This window comes from Pezoporus flaviventris, unplaced genomic scaffold, assembly GCF_033815535.1.
Source record: "Pezoporus flaviventris isolate CSIRO_AGI_PZ_B2104156 unplaced genomic scaffold, CSIRO_AGI_Pfla_v1 ptg000036l, whole genome shotgun sequence".
NCBI classification, from domain to species: Eukaryota; Metazoa; Chordata; class Aves; order Psittaciformes; family Psittacidae; genus Pezoporus; species Pezoporus flaviventris.
Window position 1 is genome coordinate 28,147,474 of NW_026892584.1, and position 22,777 is coordinate 28,170,250.

Genomic DNA, 22,777 nt, shown 5'->3' on the forward strand with positions numbered 1-22,777 from the left:
ATCTATTCAACACCGTTTCTCCTCTCTTCTCCAACTCTTCCTTTGTGCTTGCTTTCTTAGTCCTTTCTTTCAAACTTGCTCTTAGATCCTCCATTGTTAGTGACTTTCTGGTTTACAAATAGCTCCATGTAATTTTCTCTAGGTCCTTTAAAAGTCTTCTGTCTCAGGGGTTCTCCAGCTGTGGCACTGGTTTGACTAGTGAAATGCAAGGCAGCTTGCAGCAAACCCCAAATAAGTCCAGGAGATCCTCTTTGTTTTCCCAGAAGAGATGGGAATTGTTACTCAAGTCAAATACTTGAAACGGGGAGGTGTCACCTGGATGTGACTTATCTGAGAGTTGGAAGTTGCTCATGGATGTGATCATACTCCTTCTGCCAGCAACCTGCAGAAGTTGCTGAAAGATCACTGAGTGACAGCTAGATACAACCCAGCACCAGTCATCAGTTATATCTAGGGTATTGTGCTACCCATCTGCTGCTCTCATAGGGGGAAAGGTTGGGTCAAGATACAGTTTAGAGGAGTGTTGGTTTGAGCAACCGTTAGTAGTATCCTGTAAGGGCAGTTCTCCTGTTAGAACCACTAAAGTCCCAGTTCATTCAGGCCAGGCATTCTCTTGAATGCCAGAATGACTCCATACTGGGTGAAATAAAAAATGCAGCACTGTGCCAAAGTCATACCAGTTAAGAAGTCCCGTATATTTGTTCTGGCAGAAGGACTCTGTCCACAGGAACCCATTTCCAATTGCCCTCTTTCCCAGGCTCTCCTTGCAGTGGGACAAGGGGTAGATTGCGGACAACCTGCAATACACTTAGATTCACTAAGAACAAGAGAAAAGCCTTAGCAGGCCTGAAGAACAGTCAGTCCATTTCTCCAGTTGTCTCCCTCCAGTAGTGGCAGGTGCAAGTGATATTTAGGGAGGGCCTGTGAGCATGGCCACTGTCAGTGGTGCATTCCCCTTAGAGCCTACTGATGCACTTTGCTTCCATGACTTCCTGTGGCAGCAAGTTCCAGAAGTTCACTGCACTCTCTGTAAATAAGTACTTCTAAAAATCCATTTTTAAACTGATAACCTACAAGCTTCAATGAGTGCATCCAGTTCTGTGATTGCTGAGTTTGGCAAAGAGCAGTTCTATGTTAACCTTCTTTGTCTTCTGTACACTCCAGTCATTTTTTTCTCAGTCCTCTCCAGATATAAGAGCCCTGGCCTTTTCAGGCTATCCTCATAAAGCATTCTGCCCCATCCTCTTAATTGTTCTATTTATTTTCCTCTATACCTTCAGCTCCTCTCCTTCTTCGAGATGCAGACATAGAACTGCATGCAGTGCTTGAAACTAGTGTCTGGCTGAGGTGCATCTTGTTGTCTGTCAAGAGAGGAAGGCTGTAACGCACGGCCTTGCTGAGTCACTGGAAGGAGGTGTATGGTCTGTCTCTTGAGAGCATTTGACATGCCTAATCTGCAAAATGGAGCTACTAGAGTCTCCTAAATTGAAAAAATATTTTATTCCTGTTGTAGATACTAATAGACTTGATGTTTTCGAAGTCTGTGTGAGGCAGAGTGCTTTCTTGCGAAGTGAAGCAAAACAAGCTATTGTGGGTCAATGCTGTCCTCTGCTGGGAGGAACTACAGCTTTGTGCCATGACTCCAAATGGGAATTAACAGCTGGATTCTCCTCTCACTCTGATGTAGGGTGTATTGTCTTTGCAACAAGAAAATCTGATGCTGTGCTGACTGCACTGGGGAAATTCTTCTTTAAGAGCTTAGTGAAAGCTGGAATTTTTTTGCTTGCTACAAAACGTGTTGAATTGTAATTTTGTTTAGTTTTCATCCTGAGGTCACCTACTTTAGAAGCTTATCCCTCATTCTCTCTTTGGTATTTACTGCACACTCATTTCTCGGACTTTCCTGTCCTTTTGGTAGAAATAACAATATACATCTCCTTTCCCTTCTCTTTTCATAGCAAATTGCTGACAGCTCATCTTGCTAGCATTCTGAAAGCAGAAATCCAATGTATGTGCGTGTGTATGCTGCAAGAGACGTAAAGTACTTTAAAATAATAGCTTCATAGAAGAAATCAGAATCTTCACTAGTGTAGCAGAACAGGAATTCAATCAAAATTGAATGCTAGTTGCAGAAATGCTTTGGTTTCCTGTATGTGCCAGCTCTGGGTTTAAGAAGCATGGAAGGTGGTCGATAGGAAGTACAGTTTACAAATATTTCAGTTTTGTTCCTTCTCCAGCCCTTGCCTCTGTGAGAACAGCATGGGGCAGGAGGGAGTCCTCTTTGCAAGGAATTAATTCTGTACTTGTGAGAAAGAGAAGGGCAGGAGGTCTGGACTCCTGAGCTGGTTGTTCCTGCTCAGGAGTGCTTGCCTGTTTGGGGCTCTTCCCTTGGCTGACTTCTATCCATGTAGCATCCCAGAGTCCAGACCTCTGGTCCTTTACCCAGAGAGAGTAAGAGTCCGGGCAGTGAATATGTACAGACTTTTATGTGTTACCACAGAGAGCGTAGGTTTCTTGAAGCAAGGTAAGCTATGCAGATATCTCCATAGCAAGTTTGCCTGTAGTGATCTAAGATTTCTTGGTCTGTTTATTTTTTTTCTTGTAGCTCTTTAGGAGCCACAGGGCAATCACCAACAGTTCACAGCAACTTGCTTAGATTTTTTTTTGCATATATCTCTCCTAGTATTTAAGTGGGCTTATAGGAATAATAGAGAAATGACAGTGGTGGTACAGGGTTTCCTGCTGTGGCTAGCAGAGATGGACATGGAGGTTACATTTGGTTATGTATTTTGTATGGGATTTATGCTAATGTAGCAATATGATACCAGACACATACTGTGTTTTATGTACAAAAGCTTTTACAGCGGCCTGTGGTAGAGTTAATTGTTTTCACTGTCCTTCAGTTAAATGTTCTCTTCTGTCTGCTTATCTGATCTATAGTCATCACAAACTACCCATCGCTGTCATTTCTATACACACTCCTGGCTGTGCTCTCTCCCTCTGTCATCACGTCAGACTCTTGCATGGTCTCCTTTCTGCTCCCCACTGCCTTTTGGGAGAAGTTTATCTCCCATGGCTGAAAGTAATTGGGGTATTTGTACTGTATGAAGGATTGATGTATGATACTTTTCCTTGTGTCTGGCAGGTTGTTTATAAGAATAATGACATTCGTCTGGAGCTGTCTCGTTTGGCACGGATTGGTGATACTAAGATGAAGATCTACGGGGAAGTGAAATTCGTATGTGAGAATGTGGCTACCCTGGATCCCATCAGCTTTGAGACACCCGAGGCCTACATTAGTCTGCCTAAATGGAATACCAAAAGGATGGGCTCCATCTCATTTGATTTCCGAACCACCGAACCCAATGGACTGATCCTTTTCACCCATGGCAAGCCTCAGGAAAGGAAAGATGCCAGGAGCCAGAAAAATACGAAGGTAGACTTCTTTGCAGTTGAGCTTCTAGATGGGAACCTCTACTTGTTGCTGGACATGGGCTCTGGGACCATTAAAGTCAAGGCCACCCAGAAGAAAGCCAATGATGGAGAGTGGTATCATGTGGATATTCAACGAGATGGAAGATCAGGTAGAGTCATGACTTTTTCCTCAAGTAGATTCATCTTTTAGATCAAGACCTAGGGCTGTGTATTAATTCTGTGAACCTTCAAAACCTGTTAGATATGAATAATCTTCTGATGCAAACATCTTGTGATGTTTATCCAGCAAAACAAAGATGTGAATGGCTAGGTTTTCATTAAATGTTTAGTATAAACTTTGGATAGCATATCACAGAGGCAATCTATTAATATTTTACTCACAATATTCAGATATTTCTGGACCTCTCTTTGCAGTTATAGTGATGACTTCTTTGTAGGCCATGGTAATGTTAAAGATCCTTCAGACTGATTATTATTCAATTCTTAGTTTGAGAAATTCTCGCTGATCTACTTTGGGTTTTTGTTCAAAAATAAACTTAGTAAAAACTCACTGAAAACTTATTGCTGTGACCTAATATTACCATTTTCTCCTGGATCTTATGTCTTTAAAGAGCAGGGGTTTGGGATCTTGTCATGAGGAAAATAAGAGTAATGGGCACAACCTGGGACAAAATTGTGGTGACAAATCAACATTTTAATCCTGTTCTATTTTCTTTAGTGTTTTGTAGCTTTCCATTAGGTTTCTTTATTGTTTTGGATGCTAAATTCTAGTCTTAATATCTGAGTCAACATTCAGTGGATGTTCATTTGTTTCCTCACAGCTTCTAATTTTCAAAAATGTGTTTTATTTTTAATAGTATACCTAGCATGCAATTACCAAGAGGTATTTTGTTTGTTTCTAGTGCTAAGTGTCTAACCCAGAGTTAGTACTCATGATGTATTGTAAAATTTTGTAAGGAAACAAAATGAACAAACACTGTAACTTCATCTTGAGAATATGTGAACAATTGTATTTGCATTCTTCCTGAACCCCTGGGATCTCAATGCATGGCTGTATGTCCCTTCAAAGGAAATTTTGCTTGCATTGCAAGTGCTTTTGGAATTTGTCTGGTGATCTCCACATGATAGCTTTCAGTCCCTAATTTTATGTTTCCAGTTGCTGACTGCCATCACTAGAGAGAACGCAGTGCTAGAATTCGCCTCCCTTGAGTTTTCAGAAGAGCTGACTTTTAGATACCATGCAAAGCCTAGCTGTTTGAACAGGTCTTTGCCTGAAGCTAGTCTTTTCTTTGATGATGTGAGGAATTTCTTTGTATTTGGCATAGTGCTCTACTAGGACTTAATATGTGTGGTTTTATGTTGCTATCTCCTGAAGACATCGATAGGAACATTTTATAAAGGAAGCCATAAATAAATAAATGGAGCTTTGATTTCTTTGGAATTGCTAAAATTTAATTAACTTCCAAGGATAAGCTCAATTAATTGCATTCACTACTGCCTTTGGTTTTGCTTGCTCACTTGGGGACTGTCTGGTCCCTGGAGAGGCAGCTGCAGAAGGAGAAGAAACAAAAATGACACAAAGCTCCATTTAAGTTTGTAAAAACCTAGGAACAGGGACATATGTTCATTTGGACTAAGAGGCTGTGACAGACTGCATGGCTGCTTGGTGGATGAGGCTGTAGGAGTGACTTAGCTGCTGCTTGGTAGGGAGATTTGTGATGTTCTGGGCACTGATGAGAGATAACAGGTTTTGAATTAAAAGCACTTTGCTCAAAAAAAATGAACACTTCTGTATGGTTTTTGTCTTTTTTTTTCTTTTTAAATTGCATTTTCTGCTGACAAAAAGTGCTGTGTTTATGGTCCTAGTGACTGATGTTGTCTCCTCAGAAAACCATGATACTGGCACTGATTTCTTCACACCATACCTTTAGCAAGCATCAACAACTTTTATCCAGTGTTACTTTTGGTGGGTGTGGAAGGAAGTTCAGGATCTCTTTATTTTTAGTCCTTGGTGTTCCTCCCACATGTGTACCAAAGAACAGTTACACCTTGGAGATTATTTTCCTTTAAATGTGGAAGCCTGTCATCTAGAAACTGAACTGAAATAATGAACTTACTTAATGTAGGTGACAAAGAAGCCATTTGTGTTTAATGAGCTAGTGACCTCTAGGTTCTAATTCTCATTACTAAAGCAGCCAGGCCTTTATTAAGTGTCATCTCTCCCCTTTTTCCCATTTCTATAAGTCCAAACCTTCAGGTTCTGCTGAGCTTGGTAAATTAGCCTGAAAATCTAAATATCCGCTACTCCAAAGTACTAAGGCAGGAGTGCAAATGCTGGGGAAGCCTGGCAGTCATGCTCAAATAACCTCTGGCATTAACAGTCCCCTTAGGCTTTGTGTATGCTTTGGTCTGTTCTTTCTCTCTGTGACAAACGCAGACAGTGTGGACATGCACACCTAGTTTACTGTAACCTTTTATCCTTGAAGAAAGCTCCTTCAAAATGGCCACAAAACCTGTCATGGTTTCTAGGCAGTGGAAACTGGGCAGATTACAGAACACACCGTTTTCAGCTGGTCATTGGCTGCCAAACACACATGGTGTCCCTCCCACTCAGATGCTAAAAGTCTACGGGAAGATGTGGTTGAGGGTTGTGTCAATGCACTGGTTTGTATACCAGTTTTGCCCTCAGTAACTGGGGTCTTCTGGTCTGTTCTTTAGCCTGCACAAAGTGCCTAAGGGACTGGAAAGGAGGTGGCTAGATGCTTCTAATTTCTCATTATGGGATTTGATCTACCTAAACAGAGTTGGGAACATGGGATTTGGAAAAATGAATGAAAAAGGGATGTCAGCTCATGTGACTAATCCTTCCTAGGGTCAGCTCAGAATTTGTCTATCTCAGGAGCTTGATCTTGGAAGTGCTATGCATCTGAGCTAGTACCATCTCCTTACAGGAATAGCTTCAGGGTACAAAACACTGGCAGAAAGTTTAGGCTGCTGGCTAGGTTATTTCATTTCATTTCATCATCATTATCTCTCTTCAGGTTTTACACTTTTCCTTGGTATCCAGGATTTCTTCTCTTTTGGGAGTTTCTTTACCTGTTTGCAGGTCGTGCTTGCTTTACCCATAAGTAGCAGCTCTCTGGAGCTCAGCCCTCCAATATTTTGGACTGTTCCAGTCTTTTGAGTAATATGTACTCCACATGCTGCTTTTGAGGAGTAACAGCAGAGATGCTGGAATGGGGGCTCCGATCCTGTGGCTTCGTGACATGCTGCTTTTATGGCTGTAGGTGTATTGTCACATCTTCTCTTTTCCTACTTTGTAAAAGGGAAAACATCTGTGGTGCTGCAGCTTGTTTTTCAAAATGATTCATCAAATAACTGTGGTTCTCTCTGAGCCTTTAATTTGTGCCTTGGTTGCTTCTGGCACTCTGCTGCCTCTGACATTATTCCTAAATTATTACTGAACATCACACACATGAAATACCTTGTGTCTCTGTCATACATGTTGTTCTTTGGGAAGACACATATTACAACTGAAGAAAAAGCATGTGTACACAACTGTGGTTTCTCACAGAAAAACAAAATAGAGCTAACTCTATTAACTAAACTCTCCCACCTTATTGTAGGGGTGTATGATAAAAATGCAATGATGTGAAATTAATCATAAAGCTTGGATAGCTGTCTCCAAGGACAGATATCTTAATAACAAGGCAGTTGGTTGTGATGATTTATAGCCAGAGAGAGTGAACTGCTGATTCTTAGCTGTATGTGTGGTGGGCAGATGTCCCTATCACAAAAGCTGCTGAATACTCTTCTGAAGACTATGCTGCTCTGGGGTGTGAGACCTGCATTATATTCCCTGTTTTGCTTTGGATGAGCTGTCTGACTTTAAACCAATCACTTCATTTGTCTGCATCTGTTTCCTGTGTTCTAATTGTATTTCTGTATTATATGTTCTAATTGTTTTATATGCTGGGACAATTTATTGAAATATAGAGGAACGTCCTCAGTGCATTGTGCCCACATCTTGCTTGGAGCATATGGAAGCTACTAGTTATAATAATAACTGTTCTCCAGAGTCTTTCTTTACCTCAGGAGAACCAGAGTTCTCCTTTGTCTTTCTCTACCTCAATTTTTCTGTTTCTAAAATAGAAGTTAGAATACATAACTTCCTTTGTAAAACCAAAGAATAATTTATTTTGGAACAAACTTTTGGAGGTTTCTAGCCCAAACTCTGCTGAAATTGAGGCTTTCTTCTGGGCTATGTCCAGTTGTGTTTTGAATGCCTTCAGTATGATTATTCCACAACCTCTCTGAGGCTTTTGTTCCTCTGTTTGACTACCCTCATGGTGAAAAATATTCCTTTCTCAGGAGTTGGGGTTTCCCTTGCTGCAACCTGTGATTAGTCTCTTGTTACTGCAAGTGCACACTGTTGACTTGTGTCCGAATTGTTGTCCACCACATCCCCAAGTCCTTTTCTGCAGAGCTGCTCCTTAGGCAGCTGGTTCCCAACCTGTACTTACATGTGAGGTTGTTCTACCCCAAGTGTAGAACTTAGTATTTGTTGTTGATTTATATCAAACATTTCTATCAGTCTTTTACTCCACCTTGTAAAGGTTTTTCTGAATTGTAGCCTTGTGTTTTCTCTGCATCAGCCATTCTCCCCAGTTTTGATGGGGGTGCTTGATGAGGGTCTGCTTAGTTCCATCATCCAGGTCCAGTTTTGGAGGTACTGATGAAGTATTTTCTGGAAGAGCTATGTAATGTCAATTAATACACGTTTACTTATATCTTTTTTCTCTCCATTCCTGATACCATCAAAATCCTTTATGTTCTCAGTAGGTCTTTGCTTTGTTGGATGAATACCATTGAATAATGCTCAGCTTTTTGCACATTATTATTTAGCATTGAATTGTTATGCTTGTGACCTTATAATGCAAGTTGGGATACAGACATGATGATCAGTCACTGTGTAGAAGAATTCATGGCCTGTGGCTCAAGAGGAAAAGGAGCTGTGTGGTATGTGGAAGACACTGTCTCTGTTAGGAGTGCATTTGGGTAGGGAGAAATCTTCACTTTCCTGCACTGAAACGTAAACCTTACTCAGTTATTGGAAAAAAAAGAACTAGACTGAGTGCGTAAGTGAAAGTGGTAATGTCTCCTTATCCTCCTCATTTAGGTACAATATCAGTGAACAGCAGACGCACCCCATTCACTGCCAGTGGTGAGAGTGAGATCCTTGATCTGGAAGGCGACATGTACCTCGGTGGGCTGCCTGAGAACCGGGCAGGACTCATCCTTCCCACAGAGCTCTGGACAGCGATGCTGAACTATGGCTATGTCGGCTGTATCCGAGACTTGTTCATCGATGGGAGAAGCAAGAACATCCGGCAATTGGCAGAGGCACAGAATGCCGCAGGAGTCAAGTCTTCCTGCTCCCGCCTCAGCACCAAGCAGTGCGACAGCTACCCATGCAAGAATAATGCCATCTGCAAGGATGGCTGGAACCGCTTCATTTGTGACTGCACTGGCACCGGCTACTGGGGTAGAACATGTGAGCGAGGTAAGCTGAATTTTCTGACCTCAGTTACACAGAGATTAAGGTATGCAGAACTAGAACAAAATTCACTGTTTCCATGAGACTTTCCCTGCCCTTGCTGGTCTTCCCAATGCTAAGTTCCAGTCCCTACTACTTCTCTGATCATTTCATTCCAGTCTTTCCCACCTTCATTTCATAAGTTTACCTCTTCATCTGCCACTTCTTTCCCTAAGATTTCTGAGAAACCTTTTATTCAGGTTCCAGAGTTTCTTTGACTGAACACGATTTGTCTCCTAAGGCAGAAAATGCTGCTGCATGTGAGAAGTCTCATGCAAATTACTGGAAACAGTACCAAGTGTGAACTTGAGTTACAGAGATTTTTCTTCCATGGGACAGACCATGTATCCTGGTTTTGTCTAGTGTTTCTCTTTTTTGCATAGTAAGGTTTCCTTCGATGGCTGTTCATCAAGCCAACCAACGAGATAGTGTTAACATCAACATGTTGCCACGTTCACCTCTGATAAGGCAAATCTGTAGGAGGTGTCAGGAGACTCCCTGCATCTTATTCTTTGTCATTCTGACTGGTGATTTAATGATTTATGATTTGAGATATGAAGCAGAAGTGCTGCTGGTACAGGCAGGCAAAATGTGTGTGTTCTAGGCCACATGGAACAGAATTAACTAATGTAAGGTCTCTGAGCTATATATTTCTCAAACACCATGTGGTTCCATTAACTGTTATCTTTATTGTGCTTCTGCCACCCTCAAAATGAGGGAGGTGAGTGGGTCAAAAAAACCCCAAACAAACAGATAGGGCTAAGGTCACTTAGAAAATATTCCCTTAAAAGGTTTATTCTTATATTCAAAACCATCCTTCTGTTAATATTAGGCCATTGCATTGCATTTGTGTTGAACTGGACTCACACTACGCCCAAGAATTCACTGTATACTGTTAGCAGAGTCTTAGGGCTTCCATCCCCTTCTTTCTATTACCTTAGCACCATGGCCTAATGGTTATGGCATATGTCTTAAAACTGGCCGGTGCCTAAGGGGAGGAAAGAAGGAGCAGGCTAGCTCTGTTAATAAGAGACAGCTATTGACCCATTCTTCCTGTCTGCCATCTGTTATCTTGCTTTACTCAGTTCTTAGACTTCTGTCCTGTAAAAACTGAGGAGTGTAACTCCTTGATTTGCAGCCCAAGATGTAGGATGAAGGGTTAAGGGGCAGGGGAGCCTGGAATAAGTAATCTGTGCCTGTTGGTTACCCGGAAAATCACTCTTATAAGCCTCTTTCATAAGAGGCTTATGAAAGGTGGAAGCAAGGACAGGTGGCCTGGGAAGAGTACGGGTATGCTGTCTGGGAAGCTAGGGACCAGGTTAGGAAAGCTAAGGCCCAGTTAGAATTAAACTTGGCTAGGGATGTTAAGGATAACAGGAAGGGATTCTACAGGTGTGTAGCGAATAAAAGACAGATTAGGGACAACATAGGCCCCCTCTGGAAACTATCAGGATAACTGGCTACCCTGGATTTGGAGAAGGCTGAGATTCTTAATGACTTCTTTGCCTCGGTCTTCACTGGCAAAGGCTCTGACCGCACCACCCAAGTCTTGGAAGGGAACCCTAACTCTTCTATGATTCTAAGTAACACCTCTGTATATTCAGCAAGTTACACTGGATGCAATATAGACTTTGGTTGAAGTGATCTGCTCAGGCAGTACTTCTGTGCAGATGGAGAAACCTTGCTATGGCTGCAGTTTGAGAGGGTACAGAGAACTGCTACCAAGGCCTCAAATTCATTCTTACAATTCCAGTATCTCATCAGTCATTCAGTATTGGCAATGATGCAAGCAAACAAAGGTGTTTTCAGTCTTAAAGTACCCTAGCTTCTAGGGGTACTTAATTCCCTTCTTGGGGTAATTGAAATAGCATAGAAGAGATGGGGTGAGACATGGCAAAGACTAGTTCATATCTGATACGACTTCCACCCAAGGAGGGGAGTATGTCAAGGGGTCAAAAAGGACTGCTCTGGTTCTTTTATTAGTTGTATGTTTTTCTTGTACTCACTAGGAAAGAATGTTCTTGGGAGACAAATTGTGAAGGCTTCTATGTGGTATACTTACATTCAAGTCCTTGCTGTAGAATCTAGAGTGAACAGACATCAGTGTTTGATCCTCAGAAAGGCTGAGACAAAGTACATCATCTAAACAAGACTCTCTTTAGTCTTCATAAAAGACTCTGTAGCCAGTGGCAGATGGCAGAGAAGGAAGAGGAGATGAAAGGGCAATGGGATTCATGGGCAGAAGTGCTCAGTGCCAGACTATGAGGCTAAGCAAAGGCAGCAGCAATGCTGGCAGTTAGCAAGATGTCTTCATTTCACACCTTCCACCACAGGCTGGTAACACACCGTTAGTTATTTATTTTCTTAAATCCTTGAGCTCCCCATTTACTATCATCTTTCCTTATGGTTCTCTGCTACCCAGTCTAACTTAGTGTGACAATGTTGGAAATCATGTGTGAGAAGAACCTTTCTGAGCCACTGTTAAAATTAAGGAGCTGCTATAAACAGAGCAGCATTTGGATGAGAAACTTCAGATATACTGCAGTAGCTGCTGGAAGAGAGCAGTGGCATGGCTAATTACCAGTTCAGGGAATAAGATTCTGTTATAAGAATATATAAATATATAAGATTTGCAAGTGGCATTAACTCAGCTAAAGTAGTATTGTGACTTCCTTCTTTAGATGCCTTGAGGCTTTGTATTGAGTTTGCTGAGTCTTGGGTTGTGGTGTGTGGGGCATTAGGGGGAAAAAAACAATGTTGGAGGTTGTACTTCTGGTAGTATTTAGTCATTATTGAATCCCAGGGTTTTAGAAAGGAGTATCAGAGAAGAGTGTATGCAGTGCAGCATCTCTGTCCTCAAGTACCTTGTTCCAACAGGTCTGCCATTTTGCTAATTAGTTCGAAATAAAAAACATAAAATGCCTGAAAGCCCATGGGAATGCTTCCCAAATGTTTTCCAGTCATCAGAGGTGGGGAAGGCTTTGGGAGAACTGACAAAAAGGATCCAGTGCAATGGGTAGTTCACTTCCTCCTGTTGCATGTGAACAACCTTCACATACTGAAACCCACAGAAATTAGGGTGAGTTGCAAGTCTTGTCAGCAAGATGAGCTGGAGGGCTGTTACAGACATGCAGGAAGGTGGCAAGGATGCATTGGTGCAGTTACTTGTGAAGGATCTTTAGTGTTTTCTAAGTGCTTAATATACTTAGAAAGCCTTTGGCTTCTGATTTGTTAGTATTTGACATCAGTTGCAGCATCAGGCCGCTGCAGCCCCATGTTAGCTGCTCTTAAGGTGTTAAGAGGTAGGAGCTGGATTTGGTCATGGAGGATGACGTACTTTGCTGTGATAACAAAGTTATCTCCTCACAACCCGCGGACTTCTGTGAAAAGGACCCCAAAGCACTGGCATTAAACAAGCAGGAGGAGGAGAGTGTTTGTTGTGTTCACATTAGCTATTTTCTGTAGTTGCACTGAAAATGCCATGGATTCACGAAGTTGCATGAGGCCTTTTCTACTGCAGATCCCGAAGGCTGTCTGAATGCTCTCCTTCTACTGAAACACTGGGAGAGCGACTGCAGAGGGCAAAAGCCCAGGAAGGACACAAAGCAAAAGATGACTTAAAATCAGATCATTTAGGCCAATGAAAATCAAATCTTGTTAGCTCACTTTTTAATGCTTTCTTCTACTTAAATATGCTGATCAGACTTTTAATTTTTATTAAGAGGTATATACTGATAAGATTAGAGAATGCAGGTTAGTCTGATGCTGCTGGCCATTTAAGACTGAAATAAAAGACATCAAGGTTTAAGTTTTAAACTGCTGAACTTAATTGCTCAGAACCGGCTGTAGGATGAGTCCTTTCCAAGTAACAAAAATAAAAGTCTTGTTCCAGCCTTTCCTTTTGCTGAGCTGCACCCAGTGTTTGTTGCAGCAAGACAGAAATAGCCCACTCCAGTTCTCCTCCCAGGGGCTGAAACCAGTGTCCCTTCCTGTCTGGGTTTGCTCACAGATGGATGGTTAACATCCTGAGCAAACCAGGATTTTTCTGTGGTTTGTGGCATACCGTTTGTGAACAAGAGTGTGCCTGCTGTTAGCAATGCCAGTATTGAGCATAGGACTACATGTTTTATTACCTGCCAAATACCTTTACAGCAACGTTTGCTAAGAACAGTTTAATGACAACACACGTCTGCCTATTATGTATGGAATAAATAGAGATGTTGTAAAATTACTGGTAATAAGAAACGCTACAAAATCATTTACTATGTGGTTAAGTGCTGCATGCATTGCTGTCTTAAGCACAGGTAGCAGCATAGATTTCTTTGTCATTTTAGTGAAGATGTTTACTGATGATTACATATTTGAAGGTTTGTTTAAAAAACCTAAAATGTGTTGATGCTTTTTGGACTGTCCAGGCCTTCTGAGCCTGCAGTGTAATGCTATGTAATTGCTGCAAATAGATTTTCGTACAGGACTGATGGTTCCCAGGGGTGCTGGACACATTAGCAGAAAAGCCTTTGCTGCAGTGTTTTAGTGCTTTTAATCCTTGATGGATCTTGAATACTCAAAGACTTTAGGAAAGTCAAAACATCAGAGTAATTTTTATGATTTCATGAGATAAAGTAAAGATGTTAGAAATTAGATGGTCTGTTCTAGAGCTTACCTGTTCATTGACTTACTAGTACAGATAGGTCCCTATTGTACAATTTCCCAAAACTTCTCCAAACTTCAAAAAAAAGAAAGTTTCCATCAGAATATAACAAAAGAGTTCACACAATCCTTTCACACCCGTTTTAATTTGTTCCATTAAACATGATCTCAGGCATGTTAGCTTTTGCTGAGGGTGAGCAGTTCATTTTCTTGCTTACCATCAATCCGTTTTCAACACCTGTGGATGTTCCCTCTATGGCTGGCCCAAGTAGCTACTACTGTGATATGTGCTCTTCTTATGCTCAAGAAATGCAGGCCCAGGCTTCTTGTGTTTAGCTCCCTCATATCTCTCCCCAGTGGTTGGGTGTCAGAGCAGGAGGCTATTGCTAGTTGCATAAATACTGGATTATTCTACTGTATTAGGCTTTTATGTATACTCCATCTCTGCATCCTTCCATTGCCTTCCATGGGGTAACTTCTAACATTCAAACAATTCCCAAAATGCTCATGAGATGTGATAGCTCCAATAAGGACAGGGCAGCCAAGGTGGGGCTTGTAAGGGGAGAGAAACAATATGAAGGAATAATTTTGTTGTCTCTCACTTCTGTGGATTTATATTGTGATCTTTTCCACTCATCATAACTTTGTTGTCCATAGATGTATATATTCAGTCAAAAGCCACCCTGAATATGTTTGTTCCAGCAGAAGTGATGCCATTTCTTGCCTTGTAATGCCTTGGTGATATCCTCAGTACAGAAGAGTGTGCAGTTAATTCTGCAGTCAGGGTGATAATATCTTTTTAGGAGAAGATCATTTCATGGTCTTTAGGCTGTTTAACTTTGAAGAGTCTTATTGATGTGGCAATCTCCACCAGCATCTGCTGAGCAGCTGGAAAATCTAAGACCATATAAAAATCAACTGATTGTCTCTCCAATATTTTATAATGACATGGGTATGATTTTTTTATCTGTGCTCTGTTCTGTTTCTTCGTCTTGTCTCCGTCATCATATGCTCTTGATATTTAAGGCCACTCCTGCCTTCCATGCTGCATGTGAATTTATTAGTACTCCAGGTGCTCTTTATCTCATTTGAATATGGTAATTGATGGCACAGAAGATAATTTCTGCTGTTTTTCTCTAAACTTCTAGGTTTCTATCTGTTCATTGCCGAGTGTAGCTTTCACAAGGTCTTCCCAGTTCAAGAAATATGATTATCCAAAACCGCATTAGATTTTGTGCTAAAGTCAGCTCCTGCGAAGAGCACTTGAACAACAAAAAAAGATATTGGTGGGTAGATGATTAAGAACATTTGGTTACTGCTTTTTAGCATTTTATACTTTTATTAGCGTAGGCCTCTTCTGCAGGACTAATAACAGAGTGTTATATTTTTTTTATCTGCTGGTTTATAAATGGTAGCTCAGAACAATGGCTTCTTAATGCAAGCTTCAAAATACACCTTATCTGTAAGTCAAGGCACAGTGCTGCTCCGATGATAACTCTCAGATTAAAGGATACCTTTCTCATAGCAGGTCAGTTTTGCCTGAATCGCACTATCAGGGGAAGGCGGAATTTACTAAAACTTGGATCATCTGAAGTGGTAAGTCACCATGAAGGAAGGAAATACTGTTTCACCTTTTCATCCTAGTTTTCCCAGGGAGCTCCCAGCAAGACATATAGTGGCATGTTGCATGTATGATCCAGAATGTGCCTGCTTACTTTAGAATGCCCCATATCTGTTGTGGTATGTCAGGTGTTTAGAGATGAACTGATTAAACTGGATACAAGAGTCACTTCAGACTACATGGTATCTTATTGCTCAGTGGCTGATCTCAGTCCCTGAAGCTTCATACTCCCATTCCTTTCCATACTCTTGAACCAGACCAGACTGTTTCTGCTGAGACTGCCAACTGTCCCTACAACTAATGGTGGTATCTTGATGGAAGTAGCCAGGATGAATTACATTAATTTGTCGTGAAAAATTATTTCCAATATTTAAAATTACTATATAGACCTTGGAGATGTTATCTGTGAAATTAGCTTTCTCTATCTCTCTGCTTTGCCCAGTTGAAGCCATCAAGCTGAAAGGCAGGCACTGGCACAGTGCCTTTTCTGTCTCATTTCTCCTTCTCTATCCACCTCAGAGAGAGAGGAAAGACTTGGTATTCATGATGCTCCCTTAATTGACTCTCTTTCCATATGGAGATAGGCAGTTCCATGGACACTTTGATTGACTGGATGAGTCTATTATGTGATATGGAAAAGATACGAAAAAGAAGTGCCATCACCGTAAGGAAGGTCCCACTTGGTGGTTGTCCTGGGTTCAGCAGTAGCAGTCATGTTTCTCCTCCTTGGTAGCTGGTGCAGTGCTGTGTTTTGACTTTCGGCCTGGGAACAGAACTGATAGAGATGTTTTGGTTTGGCCAAGGACTTTGTGAGCCTCATGCTCTGCCAGGGAGGAGGGGAAGCCAGGAGGAAGCAGAGACAGGACACCTGACCCAAACTGACCAAAGAGCTATTCCATACCACAGCACGTCATGGCCAGGATGTAACTGGGAGTTAGCCGGAAGGGCTGGGAGACTGCAGGGTTGGAGGAGGTATCGGTCGGAGCTTGGTCGGGCTTGGGGGGCGAGTTATCGGTCAGCGGGTGGTGAGGTGTTGTATTCTGTTCCCTTGTTATTTCCTTTATCATTATTATCATTGGTGGTAGCAGTAGTGATTTGTGTTATACCTTAGTTACTAAACTGTTCTTATCTCAACCCGTGGGAGTTGCATTCTTTTGATTCTCCTCTCCGTCCCTCTGAGAGCAGGGGGAGGGCAAGAAAGGGGGGGAAGTGAGCGAACGAATTACCTGACTGGGTTTAAACCACGACAGTTCTTTTTGGCACCCAACGTGGGGCACGAAGGGTTGAGATAACGACAGATTTGACTGGATTAATAGTCATTCGTCACAATGCTGATTTATTGGGTATCAGAGTTGTTCTTCTTGATCTCACAGCTTCAGACCGTTGTAACTTACGTAGAGCCGGTATTTGCTCTGATAGTGTTTATCAAGTGTGGGGCTTGGGCTAAGGTTCTTGCCTCACTGTGCTTTATGGCAATGGCTTGTAATACGGGTGGGCTCCAGCAGCAGGGCGGGACGGACGTGGCCGTGGACTTGTACCTGGCCGTCCGGCTGCTCTTCACCGTCCTGGCCCTTGCCCTACTCTCCATCTTCGTGAGGCTGCAGGGAACTGAGGGGGAGCGGTCCCGGGAGGCGGCGGCTGCTGAAGCGGCCCGGGAGAGCAGCCCCGGGGACCAAGCGGCGGCGGGAGCGGGGCCGGAGGCCGCGAAGGGACGGCTGCCGGTGGAGGAGGCCGGGGCGGTCGAGGAGCAGAAGGAAGCGGCTGCCGAGCAGCGGGATAAGGCGGCGGAGGAGCCGAGCCCCGCGGAAGAGCCGAGCTCGGCGGAGGAGCCGAGTCCGGCGGCCGAGCCGAGCCCCGCGGCCGAGCCCCGCCCTGAGACGGCCGAGAGCATCCCCCGGAAGCCGCCCGCCGAGCCCCAGGAGGATGCCGGAGACCACGCAGCATTTCCCAGCAAGGCAGAGGAGGAAGAGCTGGACTCAGGAAAAGAGAAGCTGGCGGTGGGAGAGCCGGCAAGCACAGCAGCTACACCAGCCCCAGTGACAAGCACAGCAGCATCGTTTGAGAGTTCTGAAGGCTCTGAATGGCCTTTGGGTACCCTTGGGACCTGCCTGCTGATTGTGATGGGGATCAGCATGTTGGCACACACACAGACTGTGTTCTACCCACAACCATTTTGTCTGATCTCAAAAGTTAAGCAGAGTCAGGTTTGGGTCTTGTCTGGGGTTAGACAACAATATAGGGGGACCAAGAGATTTTCCCCAAGGCTGGAGAGTCATGAGTGGCAGGGTGTGTGGGACAGTATGGGCAAGTATCTAGTCCACTGGGCCCCTCCAGTGCTTTGGAAGCGTCGGAGATGGAAGGCAGCTGTATGGAGTCCCCAGCAACAAGCTGCAGAAACTGCTGAAGGGGACAGTGAATTATTTTGAGCCTGGTGGGCCCATGGCACTTCAGGCCATCAGAGCAGAGATGCAACACAGAGATGGACTCATGATCGAGGGGTGGACATAACAATGGACACTATTGCCCAGGTTATTCACGCGTGTGAACACTGCACACAGTCTCTCCTGCTCTGGAAGACTGTTACAAGAGATGGAGCCTGACATGGACCAGATGGACGCAGCAGCTTTATAGGGACTGGTCCATGCACTAAGATAAGAGTGCACCGAGATAAGAGTGATGGTATATTGAAAATGTGGGATCTGAGCATGACGTGAATGGTATGGAATAAGGGGTGGATAATGTCCTGGGTTCAGCAGTAGCAGTCATGTTTCTCCTCCTTGGTAGCTGGTGCAGTGCTGTGTTTTGACTTTCGGCCTGGGAACAGAACTGATAGAGATGTTTTGGTTTGGCCAAGGACTTTGTGAGCCTCATGCTCTGCCAGGGAGGAGGGGAAGCCAGGAGGAAGCAGAGACAGGACACCTGACCCAAACTGACCAAAGAGCTATTCCATACCACAGCACGTCATGGCCAGGATGTAACTGGGAGTTAGCCGGAAGGGCTGGGAGACTGCAGGGTTGGAGGAGGTATCGGTCGGAGCTTGGTCGGGCTTGGGGGGCGAGTTATCGGTCAGCGGGTGGTGAGGTGTTGTATTCTGTTCCCTTGTTATTTCCTTTATCATTATTATCATTGGTGGTAGCAGTAGTGATTTGTGTTATACCTTAGTTACTAAACTGTTCTTATCTCAACCCGTGGGAGTTGCATTCTTTTGATTCTCCTCTCCGTCCCTCTGAGAGCAGGGGGAGGGCAAGAAAGGGGGGGAAGTGAGCGAACGAATTACCTGACTGGGTTTAAACCACGACAGTGGTGTATATTGGCTTATCCCAATCTGCTTGGTTTCTCTGCCTTCTCTTACACACAGTTAACCCCCAGAACAGCTCACAGGGTGCTCCTGGTGAATCCTCTGCCACTAGGTAGCAGATTCCAAGATGCTACTCTTTAGAGGGAAACTATTCTCCCTCTACTAAAAGGTCTGAGAATGCATAAGGGAAAGATAATTTTCATTACCTTTATTTGCTTCCTTACCAGCATCCTCATTTCTTTTCTGTGTAATCAAGAAAAAGGAGGTTAAAACTGGGAGGTAAATTGCAGAAGAGGGAAACTGTATGCTGGTAAGTCAAATCTTGGTACGAGTTTTCAGAGTGACTTCCTGCTTTGTGATAATTATAGGTGGGGAGTAGGTGGCTAGGTAAAACATTAATATGATGGATATTTCCTGAGATTTATGCAAAAGTTATCCTACTGAAGGGGCTCAGATGCAGGGAGGATGTACAAGAAAACCCACCTTATAATAATGACGATGGCGCATCCACAGTCTTGAAGGAACTGCCAGATTAAGTGCCTAAACCACTGTCCATCATATTTGAGAAGAAGTCATGGCAGTCTGGTGAAATTCTGACTTCTGGAAAAGGAAAAACATATCTCCAGTTTTAAAAGGGAATGAAAGAAAGACCTGGGGAACTACGGGCCAGTCAGTCTCACCTCTGTGCAGAGTGAGATTATGGAACAGATTCTCCTGGAACCTGTGCTAAGGCACATGGAAAACGATGAGGTGGTGACAGCCAACATGACCTCACTAAGGGCAAATCATGCCTGGCCAATTTGGTGGCCTTCTGCGATGGGGTTATGGCATTGGTGGATAGGGGAAGAGCAGCTGACCTCATCTACCTGGACTTGTGTGAAGCATTTGACATTGGTCCTCTTGTGGTCAGCCTGGGCCCTTTGGGTAGGGGTTTTCTACCATCCAGATGTTGTGTTCTTCTGACCAGTTTAGCATTTTTACATTTCTGAACAAGAAAGAATTGAAATCCTTCATGCTATGATACTGCTAAAGGGAGCAGAAGGACAAGGCAGGTTGGAGTGGATTACTGTTGGAAGTTGTATCAAAGCAGCAGAGTTTAGGATTTTAGGATTCAACTGGAGTCTTGTGGAATCAGACTTTTAAGTCTGACTACAGGCCACATTTCAAACTGCCAAGAAAAGAAAAATATGGTATTTTAAATAGTGAGGTTTTATCCACTACCTTGTATTAAATGAGCAAAAATGCAAAATGGCAATTCAGCCCTCAGCTGAAAAGCATGTTAGATCAACAGCTCTGGAATCCTAAGCTTGTGTTCAGAATGAGAAATATACACAGAGTAGCTATTCTTTATGTACCTTATTCATCTCTAAGAGCAGTATTTCCATTAGAGATTAGAAGGTCGGTTTTCCTGACCTGCTCAGTCTTTGGTAGAGCTGCTAAATAGTGTGATGAAATGAGGAACTTTTCTTCTGTAGCTCTGATTTCCTCTCTGTTGCTTATGTGACTGCTGACGACAGAAAGAGCCATGAGGCAGCTTAGTGCACCCAGCCCTGGCAACAGAGCAAGAAGGAGGGGTTGAGCTGAGCAGAACAAAATGTAGTTTGTATCATTTGCCACCTTAGGACATGATTTCCCTCTGAACAAGTGATTGGCAAAAGACAGTGTTCTGTCCTCTGGGAGGACTGACCAGCACTGAATTTTAGCCTCTCCCTCCCTGCCAAGTGTTAACTGGAGGATGACTTAGCACTGCAGCCAAGGTGCTTGCCTCAAAGCTGTGTATTTAATAATTCCAGCTTTTCTTCTTGAACACAGGGATGGCCACCTTAGGATATGGATAATGTAAGGTATAGGTAGTAGTTGACAGTTCACTTCTCACCACTCTCAGTCTGATGCTGGGAGCACCGCTGTGGTGTGAAGGAGCTGCCATTAGCCACCTAGGTGAAGGGGGTGGGGATTCACTTCTGTCCCAGTCTGTCACCCTCTTTTTCACTGAAGCAACACTGCAGTTCTGTTTCCTGTTCAGATGCTTGTATGCCATTCACCTAAGCCTCCTGGGTTCCTTCTGCCACCTCACCTTCCAGTCCAATCAAATTTCACTTTTCTGTCTGGTGCAGAAGAGCAAGGAATGTCTTGGAACGTTTCTTGGGATATGGGAAAAGGGGATGAGGGAAGGAATGAATAGAGCTTTGTCAAACAAAAGGCTGGTGTCTTTTTCATTTTATAGCTTGCAGCCTTTTTGGGTAAAGCAATTAGGTAAGAAGGAAAAAGATGAAAGAGATGATTTATCATGCTGTTTTTTAAATGCCCCACTTTGGGTTTGCTTTATCTATTTTTTGTTTAAAGCCAAAGGCACTTGGCTTGCTTTAAAAAAAAATAAATAAATAAATCAGAACATGAAGAAACACCACAAATAGCCATGTCAAAGAGTAATGAATCCAGCCAGACAGAAGGACTTGTGTTGAAATAAAAAAGGCAGAAAAGTGTAGGCTGGAATTGGTATTGATTGTGCAACGTGCACAGTGCTAATGGACCTGCAGAAGAAACAAGAACATTGCAGCCATAAAGTGAAAACCTGGTCCGTTGTGAATACAGATGAGAGTGAGAAAGACACTGCTTTTGTGGGGCTGCTTTTGCATACATGGCCTCTTGAGCTAACCTGCTTATAAAGTCAGAGTGACAGGATGTAGATTAGCAATCATCATCCTCATTTAGCTGTTTCTCCCCAGGCCGATTTACACTGTTGTGATTTCTCTTTCCTTTTGTCTTTTCCTGCTGGCTGGTGACTGTTTGCTGAGCCCATCTCTTCTCTTTTACATGCTTTGTTGGTTGGTTCATTTTTGTTGTTGTGGTTTGGGTTTGTTTTTTTTTTTGTTTGAGAGGGAAGACTTAAAAGTTAGAAGGCTGGTCACTAACCCCTCTTTGTGTGTGTTGCCTACAGTTCATACCCTAGTTTGTGACAAGTAGGTCTTCCAGGAGCAGCAGCTTTGGAACAACTTCCGTGTGCCTTCTGCTGAGAGTTGTTGTTTTTCCCAGATACCCTGTTGCTCAGATTAGGCAGAAGTATTGGCCTGTATCTACTTGATCAATATGTTCCATCAAAGAGTTGATCAACAAAATCCTATTAAAACAGTGTGATACCCTTAGCTTTCTTCTTCCATTGAAAGTCCTGGTAGGTGGAGAAGAGATTGTGCATGACAAAAGCTGTAACACAGCATTTTCTTGGGTGCCTGCAGGTGGCTGTGTATTTTTTTTCCTGCTTTTGCATTGCTTCTGAGTTACACTTTGGAGTAACTCCTTGGAGAAGGCTACCTTGGAGGGCTTCAAGGCAGAAAAAAGGAAGGGAGTTTTGGGGGTCCTGGCATAGACTTGTTTGTGTTTAGGGCTGCAGGTATGTTCAGTTCTGAGGTGAGACAGAAGTGTTCAGGCAATGATCTGGAACCCATCTGACACTGATGAGACCATATTTGCACACTGACAATGGATTTTAGGCTATTCTCTGCCATAGTGATGTGGGGCTCTGCTGCATCTGCAGAAACCAGAGATGGGGGCTTGGGTGAATTTTTGTATCCTTCTATATGGATAACACATGGAGGAGCCTTAAAACTTGCAAGGAGCGGGCAAGGTCACGGCTGGGAGAAAGGAAGTAAGTTGCTGACCTCTCTACCTGTCTTTGGGGTATCAGAATAAGCTAAACAAACCCACATTGAACTGTTTATAAAGGTAGAAAATGATAATCCAATGATACAAGTGCCATTTTTGCATATATAGGGAGCATTTTCAAAATATATTAATATAATTATAGTTTTATGCATTGGGATACTGTGATATAGAGCAATTAAGGAACCTACAGTAAGATTCAAGATTACAAAAGTAATTAGCCACAGACCCGTGCTGAGGGGGTTGCATTTATGTTACTGGGATTTAAATGTCTGAATATAAGATATCAGATAATTTAGTCATTAGACTCTTAGGCAACTAAGCTACTTTTTTCCACCTTGAAAATGCCTATCCGATGTCTCTAAAATAATACAGATCTCTACAGACATGGTGATCTAGTCCTGGAATATTTGATTAGCAGTTCCTAGATATAAATACTTTACATCCTGTGATAGGATAGAGATAATCTATATCAGAACCCGAGTTCCTTCATCTTCTTCTGCTCTCGTTTTCCCACTTG

At 43.0% G+C, this 22,777-nt stretch overlaps 1 protein-coding gene across 26 annotated transcripts in view; it reads left to right on the forward strand.

Annotated features, from left to right (window-relative positions):
• NRXN3 (neurexin 3) overlaps nucleotides 1-22,777 on the forward strand; it is a 1,041,771-nt gene that overhangs the window by 312,385 nt on the left and 706,609 nt on the right. For all 26 annotated transcript variants that reach the window (XM_061463692.1, XM_061463704.1, XM_061463706.1 and 23 more), the window contains 2 exons: nucleotides 3,146-3,584; nucleotides 8,615-8,998. In XM_061463692.1, coding sequence (XP_061319676.1) covers nucleotides 3,146-3,584; nucleotides 8,615-8,998 — 823 coding nt within the window. The remainder of the gene's footprint in view (nucleotides 1-3,145; nucleotides 3,585-8,614; nucleotides 8,999-22,777) is intronic.